This window comes from Zootermopsis nevadensis, unplaced genomic scaffold, assembly GCF_977971745.1.
Source record: "Zootermopsis nevadensis isolate Lab colony 2312 unplaced genomic scaffold, Znev_1.0 Znev_ptg000020l, whole genome shotgun sequence".
NCBI lineage: Eukaryota > Metazoa > Arthropoda > Insecta > Blattodea > Termopsidae > Zootermopsis > Zootermopsis nevadensis.
Genome location: NW_028259152.1, coordinates 5,530,585 through 5,556,752, shown reverse-complemented (window position 1 = coordinate 5,556,752; position 26,168 = coordinate 5,530,585). Strand labels below are relative to the sequence as shown.

The 26,168-nt window shown below is 40.2% G+C and overlaps 1 protein-coding gene across 10 annotated transcripts in view; it reads left to right on the top strand.

Annotated features, from left to right (window-relative positions):
* Window positions 1–26,168, top strand: part of LOC110827709 (protein bric-a-brac 1) — a 456,379-nt gene that overhangs the window by 411,273 nt on the left and 18,938 nt on the right. For all 10 annotated transcript variants that reach the window (XM_087352109.1, XM_022059610.2, XM_087352108.1 and 7 more), the window contains one exon: window positions 18,530–18,587. In XM_087352109.1, coding sequence (XP_087208235.1) covers window positions 18,530–18,587 — 58 coding nt within the window. The remainder of the gene's footprint in view (window positions 1–18,529; window positions 18,588–26,168) is intronic.

The following is a 26,168-nucleotide window of genomic DNA, read 5'->3' as shown; positions in this document are numbered from 1 at the left end:
GTGACGCCATCTTAAGAACATTTCTACCTTCTTTCGACTGACTGCAGGCTACGTGTGTGGCGGGCGATACAGCGCAAAGGGGTGGGAGCAGAACAGCTGTTTAAATATGGTTTTCATTTCGCTGGAGAGAAGAGCGCGCCCTTTCTCGTGGGGGAGGATCAGAGGACATGCTGAAAGGGTGAAAAGTCGGTAGATCACATTTTTGGAAGGACCGCGTAGCTTACAAAGCTTATTTAGCGTTGGGCGAGATACAGGTATGATTCTTAAGTGATCTGGAATGATTGGGAAAGGAAGCCATCGAAGGCTGTCTCTTCGGAAGGTCTTTAAAAAACCACGAAGTGTCTGGAATTAGTACGATGCATGAGAGAGTGTCCGATGGTTCGCTTTGTTGTTCCGTGACTGCAGAGACCTCACTAATGTCTAATGTGAGCATTGCAGTTCACGGTCGTTAGTTTGTCCTCTCGGATTTGTAGAACGGATTCTGGACGCACTTCTGAAATGTCACAAGACTTACTTTTGTTAGGTGTTTCTTCACGCTCTGGCGTGAGCAAAGAACATATTAAGGGCCCTTCGTATCTGCATGTCTTGTTTTTCAAGGTTGGGTCTGGAGGTCATTGTTATCTTTATTGTTATTCATATTATTCTTACTCCTATAGTTATTCCCACTCATGTTGCTGTTTATTGCTATTGTTATTCTTATTATTTTATACTTACTACTATTGTTATTCTTATCCTGTTCTTTTTGTAATTTCCATTGTTATGGTTGCTTTATCGTTATTTAGCAGCGACCTCGGTTCATATTAGTGCAGCAGTGGTCTAAGATTCAGTTGTAACCTTTTGTTACTATTGTGGCATTTCTTATTCTCTCGGTTGCCGTGCTGATTTGGCGTCAAGAACATCTCTGTAACGTACTCCAAAAATATACCTTTCCAGGCTTGTTAAGTAAGAAGTCAGAGCCCAGTTGCTATGTTTAATTCTTGAAGAAATAATTGTTATTTGCCCTCCTAGTTGCGTGTTTGTGGAGTAAGTTCTTGTTTCCGTCGTTCTGAAAGGATTATGTGGTTAGGGATCTCGTGGCCTGATTTGTGGCTGCACCGGTCACTTCGGTTGTGAACTTTCATTCAGCGAATGGGCCATGAAAGGGGGGGAGGGTTTTTTACAAGGTGTGCGTGCAACAACACGGCACAACACGTGTTTTTTTTGGTTGCTTTGTTACCAGAATAAAATGTGTGGCGGTGTTAACTTTTATCACTTTTTGAAGTGATGTTCGTTCCCCTGATGCTGTAGAACACTGTGTTATTTTTCCCCCGCGGTTGTGTGGAGTAGGGGTTGTGAAGGGAGGCAAGCGCTGGGAACACAACATCCGGACGCTCTAGGGTCAGTCACTGACGCAGGCACAAAACGATGTCCAGTTGGTTAACCTGCAATTGAATAATTGAGCCGTACTGAATGTACTGTATGTGTACCTATGTCTTCATAATGATTGGTGAGAACAAGGGTCCCCCGTGTATGTGGTGAATTATGCATAGCGCAACCATACACCGCTCAATGATTCAGCATTAGACTTGACTAGCTGCTGCCCGGGTGGACGGACGGACACATGGATGGATGGACGATAGGTGGCAGGGGAGGCTACAGACGGAGCTGCATGCACCGAAGTGACCCCGGGCTGCCCGGTGTAGCATGTGATGTGATTTGTGTCGGTTTCTCATCTGAAGAGGCCTGAAATCAGAAAGATGTCACTAATACTCACTCCAGAACACGTTTCTTGTGGCAAGAACTATTCACGAATTGGAGTATATTCTTTTTTATTGGACATACGTAAGTGTTTATCAAAATGGTCTGCAAGTAATTTGTGAAAACGTATATGTGGAAATAACTGTATAAAGTATGCAGTGCCGTGAAGTTTGGTAGAATACTGCGTGCTCAAAGCCGTGAGAACTTCAAATTTTACCAATTACCAGTTTCATAAAGCTGTTCAAACGTGTTTTGAAACCAAAATTCGCGTAATAATGCAATTTTGTATGTTTAAGAATTAAAATTTCGGAGAACGGTTTCAAACAGAATCCCGGTTCGTGAAGGATAAACTCCGGAAATGTTTGTTCTACCATTTTCCTGTGATCCTTTGCCGGTATGAACTTGGGCGCGTTGGAGGTGGCATGTATGTCGTTGTTACGATCATTTGGAATTATGAGCACTCTGATTGACCATAATATTTTAGTGTGGAGGGCATGCATGCACAGTTAATGTTTGGAGGTTGAAAATAATTTCATCAGGCCAGTCTTGCATTAACGCTTAAAGACGTTTCAAGTGCTGTGATGCTGAACCAGTTATTTGCATTAAGTTGTTTGAAATTTGCAAGGTTGTGCGGATAGGTTTCGCTATAAATTATATTATACGAAGTCTGGAGCTAGTGATTATAAATTGTGTGTATGGATGTGTATGTAACATGGTTTTCTGGCAGTTGAGTGCCATGTCGCTGGTACATAGTTAACACGTCACTGTGTCGTCACATCTCTGTAGCTGGAATGGTGTATAGTTGATGTGTGCTGGTCCCGATTTCTTTGCTGCCCCGACATTCGCTGCCAGTCAGTACACTAGAACCTCTCCCAGTACATGTCATGTCACGATGAATGTAATTACCGGGGCCTTGTTGAATTGATTATAGTTTTAACATGCTGTCTGATGTCTATGTTGTGGCCAATTTGCTTCTCTGAATGTTTTAACATCGCATGGATATTCCGTGGCACTACGCCGAGGCTCTTTGATCGGTCCCTCGTACAACTGGTATATAGATATATATATATATATATGTATATATACATACATGTACTCTTCGTCATAGAATTCGTTCGTTGCAGCGAGTCTTCGTTATTTACACAATCAACAAGCGATGTCCGTCGTTGCCCCGCCATTGCCTGCAAGAGTAGGTCCGATGACACACGTTCCCCCAATCGTTCGCAACTCACGTCTATTACTAAAAAAAATGGTGAAAAATTCAGACCATTTACCCATGCTCTTTGTGTTGTATGGCTTCCATGCAATTACGCCGGTAGTTTCTATTTTAACAGCAAGTACCGACGTACCTTTCAGAGCCCCTAACAAGGACATCATACAGGAGATATGATTCAATGTACATCCTTCGGCCCGTGACTAATTATTTACTTTTACCAATTTGTTACGGATTTGGTAGTGTGTCATTACATATGAAAGAAGCAAGCGTGCTTGTTTGGCTTTGTGAGGAGTACCCGAGTACATGAATTATTACAATTCTCAACAGAAGTACTGCTGTTGGTATATTCTTACTTTTAACTATAAATGAAGCATTGTTTTTGTTCTGACAATTTTCGTTTGAGTAACATCAGACTATGAAATACGTTAATTTTAATAGACAAAAAATTCCTTATGGAGTTTCGTAACAAGCTAAAGAAAAAGTGTTTGTTTAAATTTGTAATTACGGGCAATGAAAGCAAGCATACAAACAGAACTAGAACTGGTTTGATCCACTTATTTATAAATTATCGGTCGTTTATTTCGAAATATCCCCACTAATAGATCAAAGTCGTTCTTCTTATTTAAGGTACAGAAATAAACTGTCGGTACGAAGAAGGTGGTTAAGCAAACGGAGCATTCGGCAATTCAAATTCGCGTGAACATTAAATTTTAGATGTGAGCCTGGAGGTGGCAGATGTGGGGGGGCATGCTTACTATTGCAACATTCGGTTTGGGAGACGTAAACTGCGTGGATTGTTTATTTTTTAATGACGCCGTGTGAGAAGATTGATTAATGAATAATATTTGGAAAGGATATGGAAGGGATGCTAATTTAAGGTACTGTACCAGCAATCGCGTGGACGTACTGAGTAAAACCACGGAACATTGCGGCCAGTATAACCGATGTCCTGTCCGATATCTGAACCTGGGACCTCCCGAATACGAGGCAGGTGTGCTAGTAAAGTTTTATTTTCATGAGGCAAAGTACTCTTTTGTTAAGCTAATAATCGCCCAGCTAGTCAGTAAATTTCCCGACTTTAAGGAGCCTTAAGATCCCTTCACTACTTTTGCCCGGACCCAGTTCACACCCTCGTCTTATTTCGTTCAGACCCTGATATTATACTCCCATCTAATCAGTTGTCGTCTAACTGACCTCTTTACTTTAGATTTTCCAGTTTAAATGTTGTGTGTGAATTCCTGTGGTGACACTGGGAAGTGAAAGGAATATCTCAGGAGAGCCGTTAACCCAACCATGGTTCGAACTGGGTGCCTTGTGAATAAATGTGTTCAACGCTTCTGTAAGGAGGTGGTTTACAGTACACGTCGGTTTGGTTTCGGAATGTGGGCGAAATGAGCGTGTGATGTGTGATATAGTCACGGCTTTACGAATTAGGTAAATGTCGGGGGTGAGTCTGTAATTGATTCTACATATTACGGTAATAAAAATATTGATATCCACCGAATTACTGAAATACTTAACAGTCTTGATGGAGTGGTTAAAGCTTAAGTGTACGTCCTGTATATCAGGAAACGGAAAACATTTCGCGGTGGTCCTGTTTATGCCCTAGTTCCAATCGAGGTGACTAATGCCAGTATATACAAATTCAACAATAGGTCATATTATTTTGTTATTGAACACGTGTGAAATTAACTGGAGGCACATACTAGTATAGTCAGGCATGTCTAAAACTTTTGTATAGAAACGTGCACTCACACTGTTTCAGGATTGTGTAAAGAATTACTTAAAGCATTCTTATTGAAAGCTGCAGCATATAAAAATGAAAATCATTACATGGCTTTGCTTAATTGCGATAGCTGCGAATCGTTAGCACGTAAACATCTGTTTTGCTGAGTTGTATAAAAATACTTGTACTTAGTAGGTCATGGATGAGCGAACTCTTTTGTTTCTGTACTTTGTTTCCACAAAGAAATTCAAATTAAGTAATGTTGCAAGTAACAAAAAAGTTATAGTCATTGCTAATCTTTGCTTGATGAAAGAAAATAATTACGATTTAATATATAGCAATCTGAAATATGAGCTTATCGAGTTTCCAATAACTGTGCCACATTGTATAGTAGGTCATGGATAAATGATCAGTCAACACTTTTCTATTATATAGATAGATTCTCCTCCCCATACATTGTATTTTTGGTTAACCCTGCGCTGCTAGATTAACAGTTAACGTCAGTATTTGCTGCGGATACAAACTCACAAATACTTCTGAAATCTATGTGTACTCGAAATTGGAGAACACAATTTTACTGTTATGTTATACAGAACTGTTAACTGTCGCGTGATGTTCACCTGACTTAGGATATTTGTGGATTGATAATATTTATGTTCAAAAATGTCCATGTTGTTTGTCCGGCGGAACATGGCTGTAGGGATGGCTGTGGGCTAGACTGGATTGTAGCGATTCAGTTTACAGAGAATGTGTTTAAGTTTGTTATTTATCATCACTTTACACACTGTTGTATTCACTTGTGTCTGCTTTTGATCTTTGCAAGGTTACAGCGCAGTCATGCCCAAGTTCTGCTTGTTGCAAACAGTAATTTAGTTCCACGAATATATTCGTTGATGAATATTTCTACTTCCTTCGCTCGTATGCTATTGACCGAAAGTTACAGTTCGCTGATCCTGACTCATTCGTATTCTGGGGATCCGAGTTCGAGTCTTCTCCCGGAGGTCAGATATTCTGTTGGTTTGCATGGAGTTTTTGTCTCCAGACAAGTGTCGGAGAATTGTCTTAAAATAGACCACGATCGCTTCTTCCACATAAACGTCCTTCCAGATGCATCCTACTATTTGACGCTACATAACCAGCACAGTTGATATAGTATTGATAAATAACGGTAATCAGCCGTTATTATTACAGCATCCTGGAGACGGTGTGATCATCTTGAAAATGCCAAGGCCTTCTGTTGTGTCTCGGGCTGTCCAAGTTCAGGAACTCACGACCGCAAGTTCAATATTTCAGTTCGGCTCAGACCTATGTACGTTCCACGTTTGGGACTCGAATACGCGATCATCCTACTGGATTTAGTTATGGCATGAGATGGGAAAATGATCTAGTATTGTAAAGAAGATTTCTGTCTTCTGGATTGTTGCGCTGTATAGTCTGGTAGATGTTTACCAACGTTTCAGAGGTCATACTGCCTCCGATGAATAGCCCTGATGACGGAGGCAGTATGACCTCTGAAACGTTGGTTAACGTCGACCAGACTACACAACGCAACAACCCAGAAGACAGAAATCTTCATACTCACCGCTGTGAAAACCTCAAATCATACATAGTATTGTAAAGTTGATAAAAAATCACAAGGTGGCACTGGTCTTGTGTTCATCTCGTGAGACTAACAAGAAAGACGGGAAGCCCTCTGGATCTAAAAGAAATGTGGTGTAAAGATGTTGGTAAAGATCTGCTCTGCACGGACCGAGATTTTATAAATTCACTCGGCCTGGGGAGGATTTAGCTGAAGTCCGAAGTTACCTTGAACTCAGCGCCCTTTTCTCGAATATTCTCAATCTTTTCCCCTTGGGGTGACAGACAAACGTTCATGCCAATCTGTAGAAACAATTAAATCTATAGTTAGTGTATTTAATCTGCACCATCTCTACGTATGGGCCTTTCATTTCCGTGCCATTTTTAATAAGCACGTGGCGATCTTGTAAACTTGGGAGACGGGAGCTGCCAGCGCTAGGTGGCACGTGTTTTTGAAATTATGTACTGCAGTCTCGTTTCATCGAGTGTAATACTATCATAACATTATAACCGTTTATTGGTTTGTAAAATTTGAAAGAAATTTTTAAATTCTAAGGATGAACTAATTAAGAAATTGTCTGCTTTGAAATTAGGAATTTCTGGTATAGTAGAACAGTTTAATATTGCGGAGAGCCGTGGTATTTGATGGCTCATATTACAGGGAGAAAAGAAGCTGGAAGAGACTAAGCACAGAATATAAACAGATTATATATAACATTCCGTAATCCGTGTAGGTCCGCTGTGGGCTCCGTATGGATACACACAATGCTCTGGTACGTCACACAGAGCTGCTCTGCAAATATACTGCAGATTATATGCGCGGCTTCCCAATTTTCTGTAAGTACAAACTTAAACTAAAGAGACGTATTGTGCTGGTAGTGCTGTTCCTTTTTTACTCCCCCTTTAATACCGTTCTACCCAAAGTGGGGATGAATGCTGTACATGTTTAATACCGCCAGCATTTATGCGTGATCATACATAGACTCATTAAGCTTCTTGGTCAATATCCCCCCTTCCTCTGGGTGTGTGTATAGTATGTCGAAAAAGTTGCATGTTAACAGAACTACTATAAACAGTTTCAGAGTAACTGTATTCGGGGCAAAGTAGACTACTTTATCCGCTGCAACTTCATGAATGTCTGCGCATGAAAAAATGCTTACGAGACTGAGACACGTACGCGTTAAAACTCCGTGAAGGAAAGTGCGTTTTGGAATCATGACGTCGCTCGTCTAGTCAAGGTCCCAATGTGTTACGGAAGCCGGGTGTTCATTGTCGTATTCACAAAAGGCCGTTCCTGGTCCATAACATTGGCCAGTTGAATCCACGCCGCTTCTTTTAAGATCCTTTTGAATATTATTATTCCATCTACGCCAAATGGTACCTTCCTTTCATGAAGATTTCTGTCTTTGGGTTGTTGCGCTGTGTAGTCTGGTCAGCGCATCAACCCAGAAGACAGAAATCGTCATACTCAATCGCCATGATGACGGAGGCAGTATGACCTCTGAAACGTTGGTAAACATCGACCAGAATACACAGCGCAACAACCCAGAAGACAGAAATCTTCATACTCATCGCCCTGATGACGGAGGCAGTATGACCTCTGAAACGTTGGTTAACATCGACCAGACTACACAGCGCAACAACCCAGAAGACAGAAATCTTCATACTCACCGCTGTGAAAACCTCAAATGGTATCTTCCTTTCGTGTTTTCCGATTGAAATTTTTCTGCATCTCCCGTTCTTCGTGAGTCATACGTCCTTCACGCTCATCGCGTCTCTTCCTTGGTTGGTCATTATAGAAATAGTTGATGTTGTATAGAAATCATAAAGTTCCTCATAACTCAGTTGTCATCTTGCTGTCTGTTGAGGTCTACATATTTTCCTCATCACTTCGATCTGACACCCACAATTTGCTAGCGACGAACTCATTCCGCATTCTTTTTACTCTTAATCGAAGAAGAATCTGTTGGCGTACTTCGATTTTGCAATATAAGTTACTGCGTCTTACGAAATAAGCAGTGGTGTGGAAATGGGGGGGGGGGGGGTTCCAAAAACCTACCGCAAGTAGATCGCTTCTGTGAATGATCTTGAGGAAGGAGCCGATTCTGTTGGCTGGTGAAGCATATTTTGCTGCAGACATTTCAGTACTTCTTATTATCCTTATTCGATTGGAGAAAGTTTTGTGTGGTTTAAAATTCTCTGATTAAAAATGACAGTTTGAAATATGTAATCCTAAATATCTACAAACTTTATCCTGTCCATGTAAGTGACTGGGTGATGTTCTATAGACTACAGAAACCAATTAGCATTAAGTGAAAGGGTGAGATGGTGTTCTGTTCGGGGGGCTGCAACTTCACGTGGAACATTCCGGATCCGAAACCGGGAATGTTGCGCACAATTCACAGGATAAGGGCGCGCGGTAACTAACCCCTCCACCGCACCCCCAACTCGGTAACATCCGACGAAGGCGTAATGAGTCTGCAGTGGACGAAGCCTCTTATTAATATGTGAAACCCTGCGTTAATTTTTCATCATTTGCCTATCGCTGAAGTACTTGTGCCTGTTAAAAAATGTGTTGGTCGACTTGCCTGTCACTTAATAATGTTCGTTCCTGTCTCTCCCGCTCTTGAAATTAATGCATTCGCCATTCTTTGCCGCACTAAAGAGCAGACATATCATGTTTTAATGGTCGTCAGACAGTCACCGAACTCACTTCATTTATCTTTTTTCTACGGTACGACGGTTTGCACTCTCTTCTTAATGTAGTCTGTGGTTTCCTGTGATAGTGGTGGTATAATAAAATAAGTTCGGATTGGATTATCCAATTGTCGGTCAGTTTCGTTCGGAGTCCCTTTTAATGTTTAAAACGTAGTCATTCAAGTAATAAAGCATTAGTCTAATTCAGAAAACGTAACTCGGGTTCGTTTAGACCGACTTCAAGTAAGCTGAAACATGGCGCTCAGCTGAAATCTTCATGACGACAGAAGCACGCCTCCTTCCTCTTGCCCGTCGGACTGATTTTCGTTGGTTGCTATAATGCAGAGTCTTTATAATGTTCCTTCTTTTATCTTGTGTTTGTTCAAGGATAAATTTGCTTTTGGGCAGGGGCCCTTATAATATTTGTGCCTCCAATCGCCCTGATGATGTAGGCAGCAAGGGCCTTTGAAACGTCGGTAAACTTGTACCAGACTACACTTCGCAAAAACCCAGAAGACAGCCGTCTTAAGCTACCTTAAGTACATGAAGCTGCATTTTCAGGATCGTTAATGTTCACGGCGTTTCTCCGCGTTTCCTCAGCTTGGGTTTTGAGTCTAAATTCTTGAGCCTCAGTCTGCAAGGTATATAGCATGTTTCATTGCTTAGGAATTCCTTATTCTTCGCTTATCCTCTTTCAGTTCAAAACAGTATCACGTTTGTTTAAAAATCAAGTTACAGTATAGCCCAGCCTCCAAACAGTTCGTATGATAAGACACAAGCAGAACGGAGCAACCACACGAACTACGCCCAGCGCGGGTTGGTCTGTCAACATAGGTGTTCTCTAATATTGACCTCGTTTGGAAAGCAGCCAGCATGTGTTATTAACCTATAATAATCTCATTCTGTAATGAAACGCTAATGGCAGACGTCTCTTTGGAGAGCCGCGTACTTTGCAGGAGCTGCTATGCCATCTGTCGGAGAAGAGATAAAATGTTCATAAAAGCTATGCCATTAATCGATCATTCTCTATAATAAACTCGATCCTGGCCTCCGCGTTGGCTTTCAATCTAGTGAAAACGTAAGAACAATCTAAATAAGAACGTTTGCGTAGTGTTTCGTAGCAACCCAGTTAAAAAATAGTCCTGCCATCAGCTTTGTGTTGACCAGCAACCGAGTGAAAAATACCTCTAGCTCTGCGTTACTAAGCGGCTGGATGACAAAATGTCCTTTATTTTGCTTATCAGCCGGACGAGATAGACTACCAACTTTTGCATTACCCACCAACCGAGTGAGAAAGTACAACTAGTTTTGTGTTGCTTAGCAACCAAGTGAGGAAAGACCGCCTACTTTGCATGTTGTGGCAACCGAATGAGAAAACACCGTTAGCATTCCGTTGCCTAGCAACCGTGTGAGGAAAGGCTGAAAGCTTTGTGTTGCCTACGACTGGATGACAATAGACTACTTGCTTGATGTTGCCTAGCATCCACATCAGAAAGTGACACTACTTTTACGTCGTTTAGCAACCGATTAAGAAAAGACCACTTACTCCCAGAAGTTAAATCGCCCAAGTTTACTGTCAATATTTACGCGATGTGATTTGTGTTTCTTCTTTCAGCCTTTGATCCCATTCGTAAAATTTCTTCGAGCTCATACAATTAATATCCGTTCTCATGTGTCATTTTTATTTAAATTTCACTTTTCACGCCAACTGACCACATAAGAAGATGCATTCTGTACATGGAGCACCAATGATAAAACACATCTCAAAGTATTTTCACTGTTCGGAAGACGACGAAGACCAGAAAGATTTAAGTTAAGAAGCGTTCGTATTTTGCGTGTCCATGTTTTCAATGCTACCGTCGTTTTTAGGTAGGCCTAAACAAAGTTGCTGTCTGTATGAAGGCAAATGTCGAAGTTACGTCTTGAACCACAGACATTCCAGCTGGTAGCTCCTACACGAGACGTGTCCCAATGTGTACTCTTTTTTCTGTATCTGCGTGCCGGGAATCCCACAGACCCCAGTGGTGACCAGATTGAAAATCTCGTGCCTTGCGACCGGCCACGGTTGACATTAGAACCTATCAAGCACATGCCATTTTAATGCGTACTAACAGAACCTTTGTCCGCAGGTATATCCCCCCCCCTTGTCCCTCCGTTCGTTGCGTGTGCAGCCCGAAGTTATCAAACTATATTAAGTCACATGTAATATTCGTGTATTCAAAACTGCCATTTCCATTGCCCGTCAATAATTGATTTAGGCGTTCTCTCTTTAAACAAAAGTATCTACATACATAATCAAGTCACGAAAAGCCCTCGCCGCCACCGAAGGGAAAGGGGTTGTATACATCAAGAGAGTGCAGTTTTTGAGAAGTGAATTTGACATTTTCTTTGCACGTATATTTCACAGAGGACTACTTGTGTTGTACATGCATAATGAGAGAATATTTTCCCACAGGCTTTAATTATTTAAACCTACATATAGACTTAGTTGTGCTGGTATAGGCATAAGCCTAGTTCCATTGTAAAAATCTTAAGGTACAGTGCCCTCTTCTGTCGACCCAAAATTTCAAGCTGATCGATGTTCTGTCTGTTTATTAGTGTAAGAAATATATATATATATATTGTTTCTGATATAACAGCGTATTTCACGAAGGCCAGATTTTTTTAAGTACGAAGACCAAGTGACCCAGTGGCATGCCCATCGTAGGGGCATAATAAAGGCGACAGACGGAAAAAATCACGTGACTTTCAAATACTCTTCCAAAGAAATAACTCTGATCACTGTCCGAAACGCCAATAGTATATCGGTAAGAAATAAAATTAATTTAAATTAAAGAAAACGGGTAATTAACTGTCGTACTGAGGTGAATTCAAGAACACGCATTTCGTCTCTGATTAGGTATCAGCTAGGGTGCAATTCAGTCAGCTTCACCGAATGAAACCTTCGTGCTGGTTGTAAATATTTTTCATGGCGTTGCTAAGTTCTAATTGGATTTGGTCACAAGTCGAAAGTGCCAGCCTTTTGTCGTATGAAATAGAAACAAATCGAAATTGTGAACGTCGGTTGACGTCGCTGCGAGTTTGGCGGTGGAGCGTCACGTGTAGTAAAGCAACAGTTGTGAGTGTGGCTCATCTGTCTGCTGCCTCACAACTCGTAAAAAGCCGGCGGACTGCGCCACGCGCCACACGCACCCCCTCCCCCCACCCCCCCAGACCCACCCACACAACCCGTCTTTTTCACTCCGCACGTTAACAGCCACTAAAACGCGTAAGTCATTTCATTGCGTTTGAACAGATGCCTGGTTTTTTTCACGTGGACCATCTACTGCTTGTTTCCTGCGAGATTTAAAATGGAAAGATGTAGGCCTACTCTGATGCCTGATGTTCGTTTCCCATACCTCACCAGCCTTATTGTTTATTAAGGATACGCATCGATTATTGCCAAATAAATTGCAGTGCGCGGTCAGTTAGCGCTTATCCTAGTCTTTCGTTAAAGTCATCAGTTCCGAAAAGTGCCACATATAAAAATTGTAAATCTTGATTAGACGTTGGCTTATATTTTATAGAAGTTACATCTTTTAACATTTAAAAAGTTTTAGCCCGTATCAACACAATTTTAAACTATCAAAAATCCGGAAACGCACTGGAATTAAAATTTATAATGCTTTGGTTTCATCTAACTTTTACAGCGTAATGAAAATTATTGAAGGCGGTGGGAGTCAACAAATGGCCGAACTCCTTACTGCCAGGTGACGATATTTTACGTCTTGTGTCCTACCATTTTTTACGATGAGCTGGCGTCCAATTCAGTTTCATGTAAAGTGACGTTTGTGCTGGAGTGCTGCCAACCGACATTCAGTTGTCATTATCAGATTTTATCGATGTCCGTGCTAAAGAAACATCACAATGGCCTCTAACTTCGATTCTTTTTGGCACGAAAAGAAAATGAATCTTGCAGATTGGCCATAGATCCGATAGGAGAGTATTGTAGATCAAACGGGATTTGAGGAGGTCGGATCGGATTTGGAGGTGTAGACGTCAATGGGAAGACATTTTTTAAATAAACTTTACCCTAAACTTGGTATGTGGATGTGTAAACTGGATTCTAGTGTCTGAGGATAGGATCCAGTGGTCGTAGGTTGTGATGAAGACTGTTGTTACTTTGTGAAAGGCGATTTCTTAATCGACTGAACGATACCAGTTACTGGTGAGGATTCTGCTGCTTTGAATTGTAAAAAGTCCCTATATCATCATCATCTGAGAAGCACGAAGCTCATCTAATGAAGCTTTACCTCTAGAGAAAGCACGACGCGTCTCCGGTACAAAGATTAATTGGTTAAAACTATGGAAACAAACGCTCTCTTCTGAGAATCGTACGAAATCCATAAACACACAATAGGCAAAATGCAGGGCGTTTGAATGTTAAAGCAATTGGCACGTGTAGGCACTGTTGGCCTCTGTGAACGTCTTGATCACGATTTGTATTCAGTAGGTCCTTTATTCGATACCGGCCCGGAGGCCGCTGTAGCGAATGAAGTTTTTCGTCCATTCCCTTCCACTGTCCTAACCCCCCCCCCCCCCCCCCAATACCGGGAATGGATTTGCTTTGAAATAGGCCACGTTCATTTCCATATTATTTCCAATTCGTTCGGACGTCTGTCATTCAATGCAATATACTCTGTGGTGTTGAAATGCTTCGTTAAACAGCTCAGTAATTAATTCATGCAAGCCTTTCTGCCTCATCTTTTTGGGAATTCACGTAGAAAGAGAACGGATCTACTATTGATGCTGATGTAAATTTAATGGTTTAACAACGCTGCTTACAGAGAACGTGTTTTGACTGATGCTGTATGATAATTCGATAAAGCTTGCTAGTGCTTACAACAAACACGACCAACCAATTAAAAACTATTAACACGAGAAGCGATTTCGGTCCACGATTACATTATCAGCCTGTGATGTCATGGTAGTTCTAAACTATTTTATTCTCTCGTAAATGTCATACCATGTCACTCCAGAGCAGCAGTGCGTCTCTTGGAGCAATATAGCAGTCTCTGTTTCTCGGTTCTTCCAACTGGATCTTCGCTGTTGAGTGGTTATGTATTCGTTAGGCTCTGGGTTTGATTCCCGTCCCAAAACCGGATATCCTAAGGGCTTCGCGTTTAGTGAGCGTATAGGTTTTATCTTAAAATACAAAAAATAATAATCTCAGTATATGACAATACAAAATATACACTATAGGCCTATTGGGTAAAGGATAATGTCCAGCATAGAATTTGTATGGGTTTGCCCATGTTATGTCTTCTGCTATTCCCCCCTTGGCTATTTGGAAATCATTGAATTAGTGCATCTGTTGATTTATAATTCAGTAACAAACGAGGAGAGAAAAAAGAAATTAACAATCTAGGCAGCTTATAAAACCCAGTTTTGGACGAAAATGAAGTTATAAGTTTTCAAATAGGCGGTAAGATTGGAAAATATGAAATTTGTTCCACATACAGCCGAGCTTTGTGATCGCTCTCGTCTTAACCCTTTAAAGCCGAAACTCGTCTGAATAAAGTTCAAACAGCTTAGTCTCATCTAAGAGAAAAGTCTCCGTCAGGGCAGTGATCGCTGTTTACGCTGAGAATCATACAAAATCCATAAATGCAGAGTTACTGCGTGGTACGTATAATGCAACTGGAAAGCAGATTTATTTTGTAACCTGAAGGAATATATCTGCTTAATCAAACTGAATATTGCAGAGGTATTACGCCGTTAGCCGAAGAGAACCTGAAGAAAGCTGTGGTAGCCGTCACCAAATTGCGTGCCTGAAGGCTGCGGAAGGACTTTGCCCCCCGCCGTGTTCGAAGTCGCCGTTAGAGAGTTGCTAGCTTTGCTACAGTGCGAGGTTTTTAGCCGATAAGTGGTAGTTATTAATTTACGATCACTGCATAGAAAGAAAAACAAGCATACACTAAATATAGAGATGAATAAATAAGTAAGCACGCGCTAAAGGGAGTAAATAAATAAATGAGTTTTAATAAAGAATGGAAAACAGAAAGAAATAGACAAATGCAATTAAGAAAGGGATGAAGAAACGTGAGGTAATTGAAGAAGGGAGGATGGAAACACTAAATAAGGAGAGGTCAAAAGAGAATCATACATAATCTAAATAAATAATTAAAGAAGCAGACAGACTCTAAACATTGGCCTAAAATGAAAGATTCAAACGTCTAATGAAGAATGAAACAGACGACCATTAAATAAAGTAAAAAAAAAGAAACTAAAAAACAAGCAAACACAAAGGAATAAATAAAGAGACTAGAGAAAGGCAGGCAGGCAAGCTCTTTCTCAGGCACGAATTGTGGTTCTGCGCCATTCGTTTTTACTGTTGAAGTTCTGTCGAATCCAAGTCTTGTTCGTACAGGGTATCTGATGCAGTGGGATTTCTTCGTGAATTTTCACCTTTTTGGTAGCATCCTGTCCGTGCTAAAGAATTGTGAACTTGAGCAATCTGACAAGTTTTACGTTTATTGAAACTTATAGTGGATTTATTATGGCTATGAATTCCTGTTGACTTGCACGATGCTTAGTCACATGGCTGAGCCCCTGCAGAAGTGAGGATTGAGTGTTCATGATTAGTTTCTTTAACGATGATAAAAAAAATAAACCATGCTTGCTATATAGGGGATTCAAAGCCAAGACAGTGAGTTCCGTTCCGTTCCGTTGTATGTACCAATCCTTTGCTTTCGTGTTCTGTGGTTTCTGAGCCCCGAGATTTACAAGAAAACTCTAAAATTTCGTACAGCCGCCATGATTGCAGGAAATTTAAAAGTGCAAACTTGGACTGGTCTTTAGAGTCGGTTGGAGGGTTATTAACACTTTAAAACCAATGGTAACTATGTGTACCATCTGCTTTAGCAGTCAGGAAAGCTGCTTGTAATATTAATTTGTTTTGTATGGTTCACACTGTCAACAGTTATTATTTCCTTAAACATCTGACATATTGGCTGAATTATATATTATTATTTAGACGAGTTTTTTCAAATTCTTAAAGGGAATAGACATGTATTTATGATGCCATATGCACATCTTTCCTTATAAAACAGCATTGTAAAGGTGAAAATTCCCAGAGTTTCCATGCGTTCTTTGCACCGTCATATTCTGAATATAAAGACGTGTGTTCATTCTTAAAACAAGATACTTAACTTTATTGTACAAATATCTTTCATCAGAACTTATTTCTCGATAGACGCATGACATATTGCATCAGTTGTGAAAGTGTGCTTATGTGATGGTCGATGTTCACTAAAAACGGACTCCACTGCTCTTTGAAAGGACCTGTAATGTCGAAATTTATCAAAATACGTCCATCGGTTCTCGACTTGAAACATGCGGACAGACACGACTTCCCGTATATGTGTTCATTTTATGCGCGTCGTGAAAACAAAAGAATTATTAGAGTAGAGAAAGATGTTTCTTTTCACGAAGACAATAACATTTTTAAAATTTTGCTGCTGACTTCCCCGAGCATCGATTCAGAAGAAATTATTAGATGTTCTGTTTCGTGTTTCCAAATACGAAATTAATGTATTTGTATCCTTTGTTTATAGAGGGAGTTGATTCTCCGAAATAACCTAAGAATCCAACGCTTATGATACATATTAATTTATTGTCAATGATTAATCGCGTCCAGCAAATGATGAATCGAATAATACGAAAATTGGGGTCAGCGCAGTCTATTAATTTATTTTAACTCGGTAGAATACTACAAGTTTATTTTCTGTAATTCACTGACTTAAGAAAGACCTGTGTATACTGCCCCACCTCTGACCTTTCATTTCCTATCCTCTTCGTGAACGCTTTATAATATTATCGTATAATAATATATGAAATTTATTCGAACGGAAATCCTGTGCTTCTCCCCCAAACTAAACCGGAACTCGCTTATTGTGTTTCGACTTGAGCAATTTACTCACAATGGAACATGATATTACGAGGAAATAATAACGAGAGATTACTTGTCTATAACGTTCTGGTTGTTGAATAAATTGAAGTGGAATGTTGAATAAAAGAATTCTCTGCATTCAATCTGCTGTTGCAGGATAAATGAACTCTTCATAAACCTTTCTTTATGTTATATCTTTGTCTTGCATACGGAATGCGTAATAATTGTGCTGAATATTGACTTCAAGTGTAAGGTACTGTGTGATTCTGTATGGCCTGGACGGGGTGGGGTCTCTCAAACGTTTGCTGAATGCTGAGAGATATTTTACCGTAAATATGCTGGTATGAGGTTCTGTGTAATGTAAACTAACAGACCTATCCATTCTACGAGGGAATTCTAATCCTAGATTTAAGGAGCAAAATCTTGAAGTTCCTAGGACTGTACTTAAATTTTGGAAGACAACACATTTCGTGAGCTTGTGTTCATCTGGCTTGTATCGGTAGGCCTGTATAGAAATCTATCTTTCTCTGTTAATGTAACAAAAGTGGGGAGGATTTCTTGGAGGTGTCATCTTTTCCCTTGTCCGGGGTGGGGTGAAAATATAGAATTACCTTGCAAGCGGCTGGAGGCTAATAACCGGCCCAGATTGCTGGGTCTGGTTTCTCATTTGCATGGAATGTGCTCGGTATCTGCAGAGTCGCCCTTAAGACCGTACCCGAGACTGCAGGTGGTGTTTGCATTGACGTGCTGCACCGGGTGGACTTCTGTTAGTTCCATTAGCGTTCGGTAAAACAGGACTTACTTCCTCGGTTGTGTGTGACGTGTTTTCATAAACTTCGTGGTTTTCTTTCCCACCTTCAGGTGTATTTCTTTTGAGTTTCATCACCATTCAGAAAGACAGAACTTTCCCCCGTTTCTGTGCCTTGCCTTCAGGTGCTTATCGAAACAGCGACAGTTGCTTAATCAGGACTAACCATTGCATTGCTGTCATTGTTTCACACGATATATTTTATTGTTTCTTATTCCTGTGACGTAAGATTTTGGGATAGCCTACCGCCACCGTTTCTCCTGAAACTGGACATCCCCTTCCATCGAACAAATTCATCCGAGTTTCTGTACTAGCATTCGTATTCTTTAATTCGAAATTCCAATCACATCTCAGTGATGGATATTGAAATTACATTACTTTAGGCATGCTTAAGTGGTCATAAGAATAGGAAAGTCGCTGACAAGTGACGCCGTTATGGTAAATGTTCCGTTAGTGGGTTTTGTATGCATTTACAGTCGATTATAGATTCAGCTGTTATAAGTCAATCGTTATGAGTTTAGACATGGCCTTCAGCTTCGCGCACACAGCTGCAGCGCACGCAAAGCATTTTCAACTTTTGCGCTCTCAAGGTCACGCGTTTTCATGCAGCGATACAACTTTTTCTTTCTTTCTCGATATCGGGCCTAAGATTTGCTTTGGGACTGGGCACATGGTGTGGTACCTCACGTTCACGATTCTCTGCTCACTTTCGGGAGATTCGCGAATCGAGTCTGGTTCCCGAAAAAGTATTGTACACTTCGTCCCAACTTTGTGTATGAGTGCTGTTGTGGGTTGTGTTTCTGTGTGTGTGCTGATTGCTTTCTGTTGTTGTTGCAGGCCAAACTGCTTGAATCTTCGCATGCTTGGCTCGGTGCCTCCACGTCGTCTCTTGCCGGTAAGTAACCAAACCTTATCCTTGACTGTCAGCAAATTCCATGTGGCTTGCATTCCTAGACTACTTCGTACTTTGTTATTAATAACACACTGTGCTGGAGAACTTGTAATTCAATACTGTTATAAAAAATCTTTTGGAGGTAGCGTATTGATTGAAATCCCATTGCATCCAAAATTAACACAGTGGTTCGAAACATTACCTCTACATAACGCATTGTTACTAACTATATAATTATTTTCAAATCAGAATACAATGATCATACAACTAGAAATTAGACACTTTTGTGTACTTCTTAGTGTGTGTATGTGTGTGTGTGATTACATACGGTTATTAAAATATCTCCAATCTGATGGTTTATTGTCTCCAGCGAATGCTCCCTCCATTGCGTCACGAGACAGTAGACAAGTGGTTTTGGAAGTCAGAATGTTGCTAGACATTTTAAATTGCTTTTTTATTTATTATTTGCATAGCTGAGTCTTATTATGTGCATTAGTTCGGAACATGAGCTGAATGCACTGTTACAGCTGTTACGAAAATCCAGTCGTTTTGTTAAATCATTAGTAACTTTAATTATACATTTGTCAGTAGTCTGCGTGACGTTCTTTACTAGAACTCGCTTGCCAGTAGTATAATTATCACCGACCCTCCAAGTATAAGAATCATTTAGCTTTCATCTACAGTACCTGTTTCATTTCTCATTTTCAGGTTGCAGTTATACCACTTCAGAAATATGCATTTTGTTTCTGTCAGTGAATTTATTTGTTCAGAAGTTGTGTAAAACTATGAAACTAAAGTTCATGCTGCAGCACACATTTTAACTTAATTAAATTAAATTAAATGTATGTAGAGGAGCATAAATTAGACGTATTTCACTTCGGAGGACACATACTGCATCAAGAATCTTGTGTCGTTCCTTTGCTTGGATTAAATGTGGTACTTGTTCACAGATGCTATCGGAAGATGCAAGTGGATTCACGTCGGTGTTTTGAATAAAATGAATAATACTAGGCCACAGTAAAACAAAGGATGTAAATTAGTTCCAGTTGTCATTGTTCAAAGCATATTTACATTACAGGGAAAAAGGGATTGTTCTGTGCGTATGATTTATTGTGTATATTTAGAATGCTGACAGAATGGTTCTGCCTCCAGATAAGAAGGATATTTAGGCACTTTATATTTCCATTGCCGTCAATATTTTCGTTAGAAGTGGTTATATACTGTAGACGAGAGGAGGGGCACTGGAACGAAAATAACCTATGTTTCTAAGCAGATGGAATCGTCAAAAAGAGAACCAAGGAGTTAGTTGAAGTTCATTTTTGATGTTACTGCGACCAGTCGTTTCTGCATAAATGTATGCCAGTGACGAAGCTAGTGAAATTGCATTGTGCTTATAAAGAGATAACTTCTTGAACAACCTTGTTTTGTTTTCAGAATCGTAATAGGGAGCCTGTGTATAGCTAATAAAGTGAAATGTTCGCTTCTAAAGCCCACTCTTATTATAACTGAATGAGAACCTAAAAAAATACACGCACGTGGTCACTCCTTCCAATAGCATGGCCACGGAACGCTGCGGTTTAGTGTTTATCACTTCTTTCGTAACTCCTGGGTTCGAATCTAGGTCCGGTGACCGGCGTTCCTGATTGATGGGCTCTTTTTTTTTCTTAATCCTTCCAGGAAAATGCTGAGATATACCAGCATATACATTCTACCATTCGACGTCTTATAAACCTGTGCAGCTGTAACAGCGTAGTTAAATAATTGACAGTCGAACGTATAGTTGCGTGAGGTAGACGAACATTCTAGACTATGAATGAAGAGAGACACTACATTTGACGGGGTAAACAGATAACGTTTTGGCTGTGGAGGGTCCCAGGCGGTGCCCGCTCGTCCGTCTGGCATAAAGGTAGGCTGGAGAGAAGTGAGACTTTCGGAAGTGGAGCAGGATTTTACTTCAGTCCATCGGAATTTTTAATTTTGACATTCGCCTTGGGAAGGGCAGCATTCGGTGGAATTTTTGCATTTCCATTGGGCGAATTTTGATATTAATATTGAGAGAGCTGCATGAGAGTCATGCAGTGAAACGTGGAATTTTGGTATCGGCTTAGAATTTGCTCTAGGACCTAGGAAAACCACTGTAAACCATGATCGAATTGACTGGTCCCAGGACCTCCCGGATGTGCACAGACTTGTAGCCAGCAGTGTAACTTAAATACACGAACCCTAAGGGTAGTTTGTCTCTGTTGTTTTATTTCGAAAGCATTTACAGAAAAATGTATCGCTGTTTGCCCTGAAAATCGTACGAACCCCATGGATACACTCTGTGCGCATAATGCCGAGTTTTTGATTGCTAAATCAGGTGGGACATAACAGCAGACCAAACTTATGTTTGCTAATACGTACGAGTATTTAACTTTCTCTGGAAATAGGTTACTGGGCTGTTCTGGCTTGATTGAAACGGGTGCACTGTTTGTATTGTATATGCCGAAACATTTTATTATGGCATATTTCACACCGTAGAGACTGAAACAAATTGTTTAGCGTGTGTACAATTCTCAAGTCTTAAAAGATATATTAATTTTACGTAATACACACACGCAGCACATACACACAAATGTCTCTGGCTTCATTAGATGCTTCTGCAAAGAAGTTGCCATAATTCGGCATTGTCCGTCCGTCTGCATGTAACAACTCGAGAACCGCTGAATGGATGTTCATGTCATTTAATGTTGGGGCGTATTAATAAAATTTATCTACACATTACAGTTTCTGTTAAAATGAGACGACATTAACAGAAACTTTACATGAAAACATCTGAATGTGGTTCTGCGTTCAACTCGGGTGTAACTAGATAAATATTTATCGGAACGAAAAACGTTTCGAACAAAAGTTGTAGAGACAAATGAAACACGTTTTATGTCCAGTATACTTATGCCGTGAATATGTCTTTGATATAATTATACAAAATGGATATTTATGCTGTCATTGGATTGATTTTTACTGTTTTACGCTGTTTATAAGACATCAAAAGTTGGCATGCAAGAATTTAAAAATGTAGAATATTCACACAATTCATACATCCCGTGCTTTGTTTTAAAATGCGTTGGTGATAAAATTTCTGATTATGTGGTCACTTTTACTAATTTAATAAACGCGTATTTATTCTGGCAACAAAATTAACTCGCCGACTATTTATTATGCAGTAGCCAGAGGTCAGTTACATGGGGACACAGCGCTGGATGTCGAGTTTACCCCATGTAAGAAGCAACCATTCTAGTTTAGCCACGTGACTCAGGATGGGGTCTGTTGGCGGGCTAGGGTAATGAAATTCATGTTTAGTAAAAGATGGAGAATTTCTTGACAAGTTAAACATCTGTTAGCTTCTGAAGGACTCTTCCCCGTGGATTTAGTCATGCGTATATTACTGATGCCTATGCTAAAAGAACACGAAACTAGTTAATAGGATTCCTGAGAACAAACCTTGTCACTTCGGATATCTGAAGGCTCGAATAAATGAATAATATAACGAAATGAGCTGGTCTTAGACAGGATAGGCGAAGGAAGAAGTCTATGGAAAAATCTTACCGGAAGAAGAGATAGGATGGTGGGACACATTCTGAGGCACCCAGGATTGGTTAATTTGGTAATGGAAGGAACAGTTGAAGGGAAGAATTGTAGGGAGAGACACGATTGGAATATGTGACGCAGATTTATGAGGATGTGGGCTGTAAGAAGTATGTGGAAATGAAGAGATTGGCGCAAGATAGGCGAAAATGGAGGACCGCATCAAACCAGTCGAAAGACTGATGACAAACAAACAATAACTTTGATTTAGTCGTATCACACTGGAGCAATTGAGAACAAGGTGTTTGTATGACTGACCAATAAATAATTTTTTAAATGCGTTTGAAATGTAACACTCGTTAGAAAAGTATCGTATGAAGATGAGGTTCATAATTACATCGAGAGACATTCCGGTAATTGCTGTATGCAAGGCATCTCTCCTTGAGCCGCTGTGAGACGAACTTAAGATACGAAAATATTTTATTTGCCCCGTTGTGTGATCGTGGTGCATGGTCTTTGCTGTGAAGGAAGTATGAATGAACGGCTTATGAAAAGTGTTTGGACGTGAAAAACATGAAGCAAATATGGATTCGTAGACGCGTCGTCATGAATATATAGTTTTGTTGAGCTAATTAAATTAAGTGGGTCATAATGGGCTAGAAATAAGAGTCACAAATGTTTTGTTGGAATCACCACTTTGGACATAGAGATTGGAATTATATGATGCTGTTAAATTTTAAAGTTTACACTCTGTGCGCAAAATGCAGAGTTTTTGATAACAGTTACAACTGGCCCACAGCAGACCAAACTTATGTTTGCTAATACGTACGAGTATTTAACTTTCTCTGGAAATAGGTTACTGGGCTGTTCTGGCTTGATTGAAACGGGTGCACTGTTTTTATTGTATATGCCGAAACATTTTATTATGGCATATTTCACACCGTAGAGACTGAAACAAATTGTTTATTTTAAACACTATTGTGGGCGTATGTAAATGTAATAGCAGTCGTTCAGCCAGTCAAGAAATGTTTTGCCCAAATGTTTGTTAGGTGTTAGTAAGAGCCTGCCATTGGTCATCCTGAGCCATTTGAAATCAGTCTCCACACCTTCTCATGCTCTCCCCCCCCCCCCCCAAAAAAAAAAAACAACAACAACAACAACTCATTTTAGTATTCTCCAATCTACGTCTTGGTCAGACATATCTAGAATTAAGGTGTTACCAAGTTTGTTACTTATCAAGCCTGGATAAATAAATAAAATAGATGAGATTTGAAGCCCTCACAGGAGTGATGTCAATGTTGATCTGTGTGGTAACACCATCTAGTGAATGAATGCTTTGACTTTGTCAGTTATTGAAGCTTTTTTGTACATTTTGGAATATTGGCATGACATTGTGGCCATGAGGCAATTATATTCCTGAAAGTAGATGTGGAAAATTATTTGATTGCTGGCTATCCAGATTTACTGTAGGTTTGATTAGTTTTACAAATGAAGGCAATTTATTAAGATTTTCTTAAGTATTTAGATTATGCCTAGGTTACACGATGCTTCGTCACCGATACAAACGCAATACTGAGTGACGACTGGAAGTGTTTTGACTTTTTCGCATTAATTTCATGATCGGTGCAGTATTCTTTATCGTACTGATCAACAGAATTTTTATCGGAAGGTATTCAGATTTGGTAACATAAATTTAAAAGGCAGCAAGGGAATTAAAGTTCTTAACTTTTTTGTGATTTACGAAACTATGTAACAGGTATTATTTTCCAATAATTTATTGCATATCAGTATGAATGTCCTTGAATCACAAATGTAGAATCCCTCGCTTAGAAACAGTGCCCATGTTAAATTGACTACATAATGTCACGTAGGTGTCGGCCTATAGGTCACCAGTAATTTCTTAACTAAACAGAAGTTTTCATATTAAAATTTAGTAATCTTCTTCTAGAAATACTCGGGAAAAGTTGAAAATAAAAATAATTAATTCTAATTCTGAAAATTAAAATTCCTTAGTTTGTCACTGGAATCATTCCAACCTTATATTTTTACGTATAAAATGTATGCTTCATTTAATTGTAATCGGTTATTTAGTCCAGTGAGATTGTGTAAAAATTTTATTACAAATTTTTGTAATTGCCCTAGTCAGTATACTTAATTTTGTCATTCTCCAAAGAGGTGGGTTTCAGCACTGTATAGTAATTATTTTATAATAAAAGTAAAGTTTGTCCCGCTACGTGCGGTAAAGGCACTTGGGGTGAGTGGAGGTATAGCTCCTCTCTTTCTTGACCTTGGCACTAGATGGGGGTGAGTGGTCGGCATCACGCCCCGGCCGGCTTTGCCCCCGGGAAAGGACCCCGGTACCCATTGCCTCTGTCATCAGGTCATCGCCCTGATGATGGAGGCAGTATGACCTCTGAAACGTTGGTAAACATCGACCATACTACACAGTGCAACAACCCAGAAGACAGAAATATTCATAATGAATAATTCTTTGGTAATTTTCATATATTCCATATGAAATTCATGCAATGCTTGAAATTGAAGGGAGGGAGATACCATTATGTGCAGAAAAATGTATATTTCATATGATTAATGGATTTTTTTCATTAGTTTAATGTCATGCCTTGTTGTATGACCTGTTGCAACGGTCGACTGTACTGTTACCTCATATAATTAAGAAACAGTTGGATCATCAGTGAGGGTCAGGGTATAGATGAAGACAAATCTGAAGGATAGATATATTCCATGACAGGTGATGCACCATTATTTGTAAAATGCATGAGGAGAACCAGGCATGCCCTGAAGTGGGGGCCATTCAATTATGAGGAGCAGATGGTAGACTTTGATGCCCTTGATAGTGAACTGTTGCTCAGATTGGAGGAAGACTGTTGAAGAAGCAATAACATGATCTTGATGCTCACACCACCTTCGAGATACTGTTATCGATGAAAGCTGTTTTGTTTATCCACTGGAGGAGGCATTGAGGGCGGACCAGATCTTGGCTTGAAGTAATGCATGCTCTCTACCAACCTACCAGAGGCTTGAGAATGTCCTGGCTGCTGCAGCGTATTCACTTGCATGTGTGTATGTGTTCCGACAGAACAATTAACACTGGAATTTTATGCACATCTTCAAATTTGATTGTAGGGATGTCTTTGGTAAACTTCATTCTTGATATTTGAAGTAGGAGACAGAAGTGACTGAACAAAATTACAGAGCCATGTCAGTAAAAGTCAAGACGTAATTTTTGGAGTCTTAGTTAACATAGAGTAGAATATGAAAATGTTAATGGGCTAAAGCAAGCAGGTGGCTGTACTATGCTGACTGTCGTTGATGGGTTCTTATTTCAGAGCCCAATCTGGCGCCTCCTAAGAGCTCTAGTTATTCTTCTTCTCTCTCCTGCACCTCTTCTCTGGATCAAGCCCAGCAGATGCAAGCCGCTCCCTTCTTGCAGCCTCATGCATGGAAAGCCTTGCAGATGTCCAAAAGTTCTAACTCTAAGTGGACACAAGATGATCTCTTAGCGGCCATAGAACTGGTAAAGCAGGGGACGCCAATAAAGCCAGCCGCGGAGAAGTGCAACATCCCTGTGATGACGCTGTGGAGGCGCACAAGAGCATTGGGAGTCGTCAGTAGTCGCGCCTCTTGCAATTATCGCTACGGCCTGTTGCCCCAAGAAGGCACTCCCAGCGATCCCGATCCATCTCCCAACGCCTCTGTTAAAGTGGAGCGGTTTGACGGTTTCTCATAGTGACAAGTCGCGACCATTGTGAAACATTCTTTTAAGCCATTGATGATGACTTACTACTCATTTTCTAACTTTCCTTTTGGTTTGCCCTGGTTTTGTTTTTGTAGTGAAGCTGCTTTTTAAGTTTTTATTAGAAAGTAGAATTAGTGTTTGTTTTGTTTTGTATTTCTTAGATTGTTCCGCATTCCTGAAACTGAAAGTGCCCACCTGGACGCAGGCTCAGCTGAAGGAAGCTATACATGCGGTAGTAACACAGAAGATGCGATTCACCC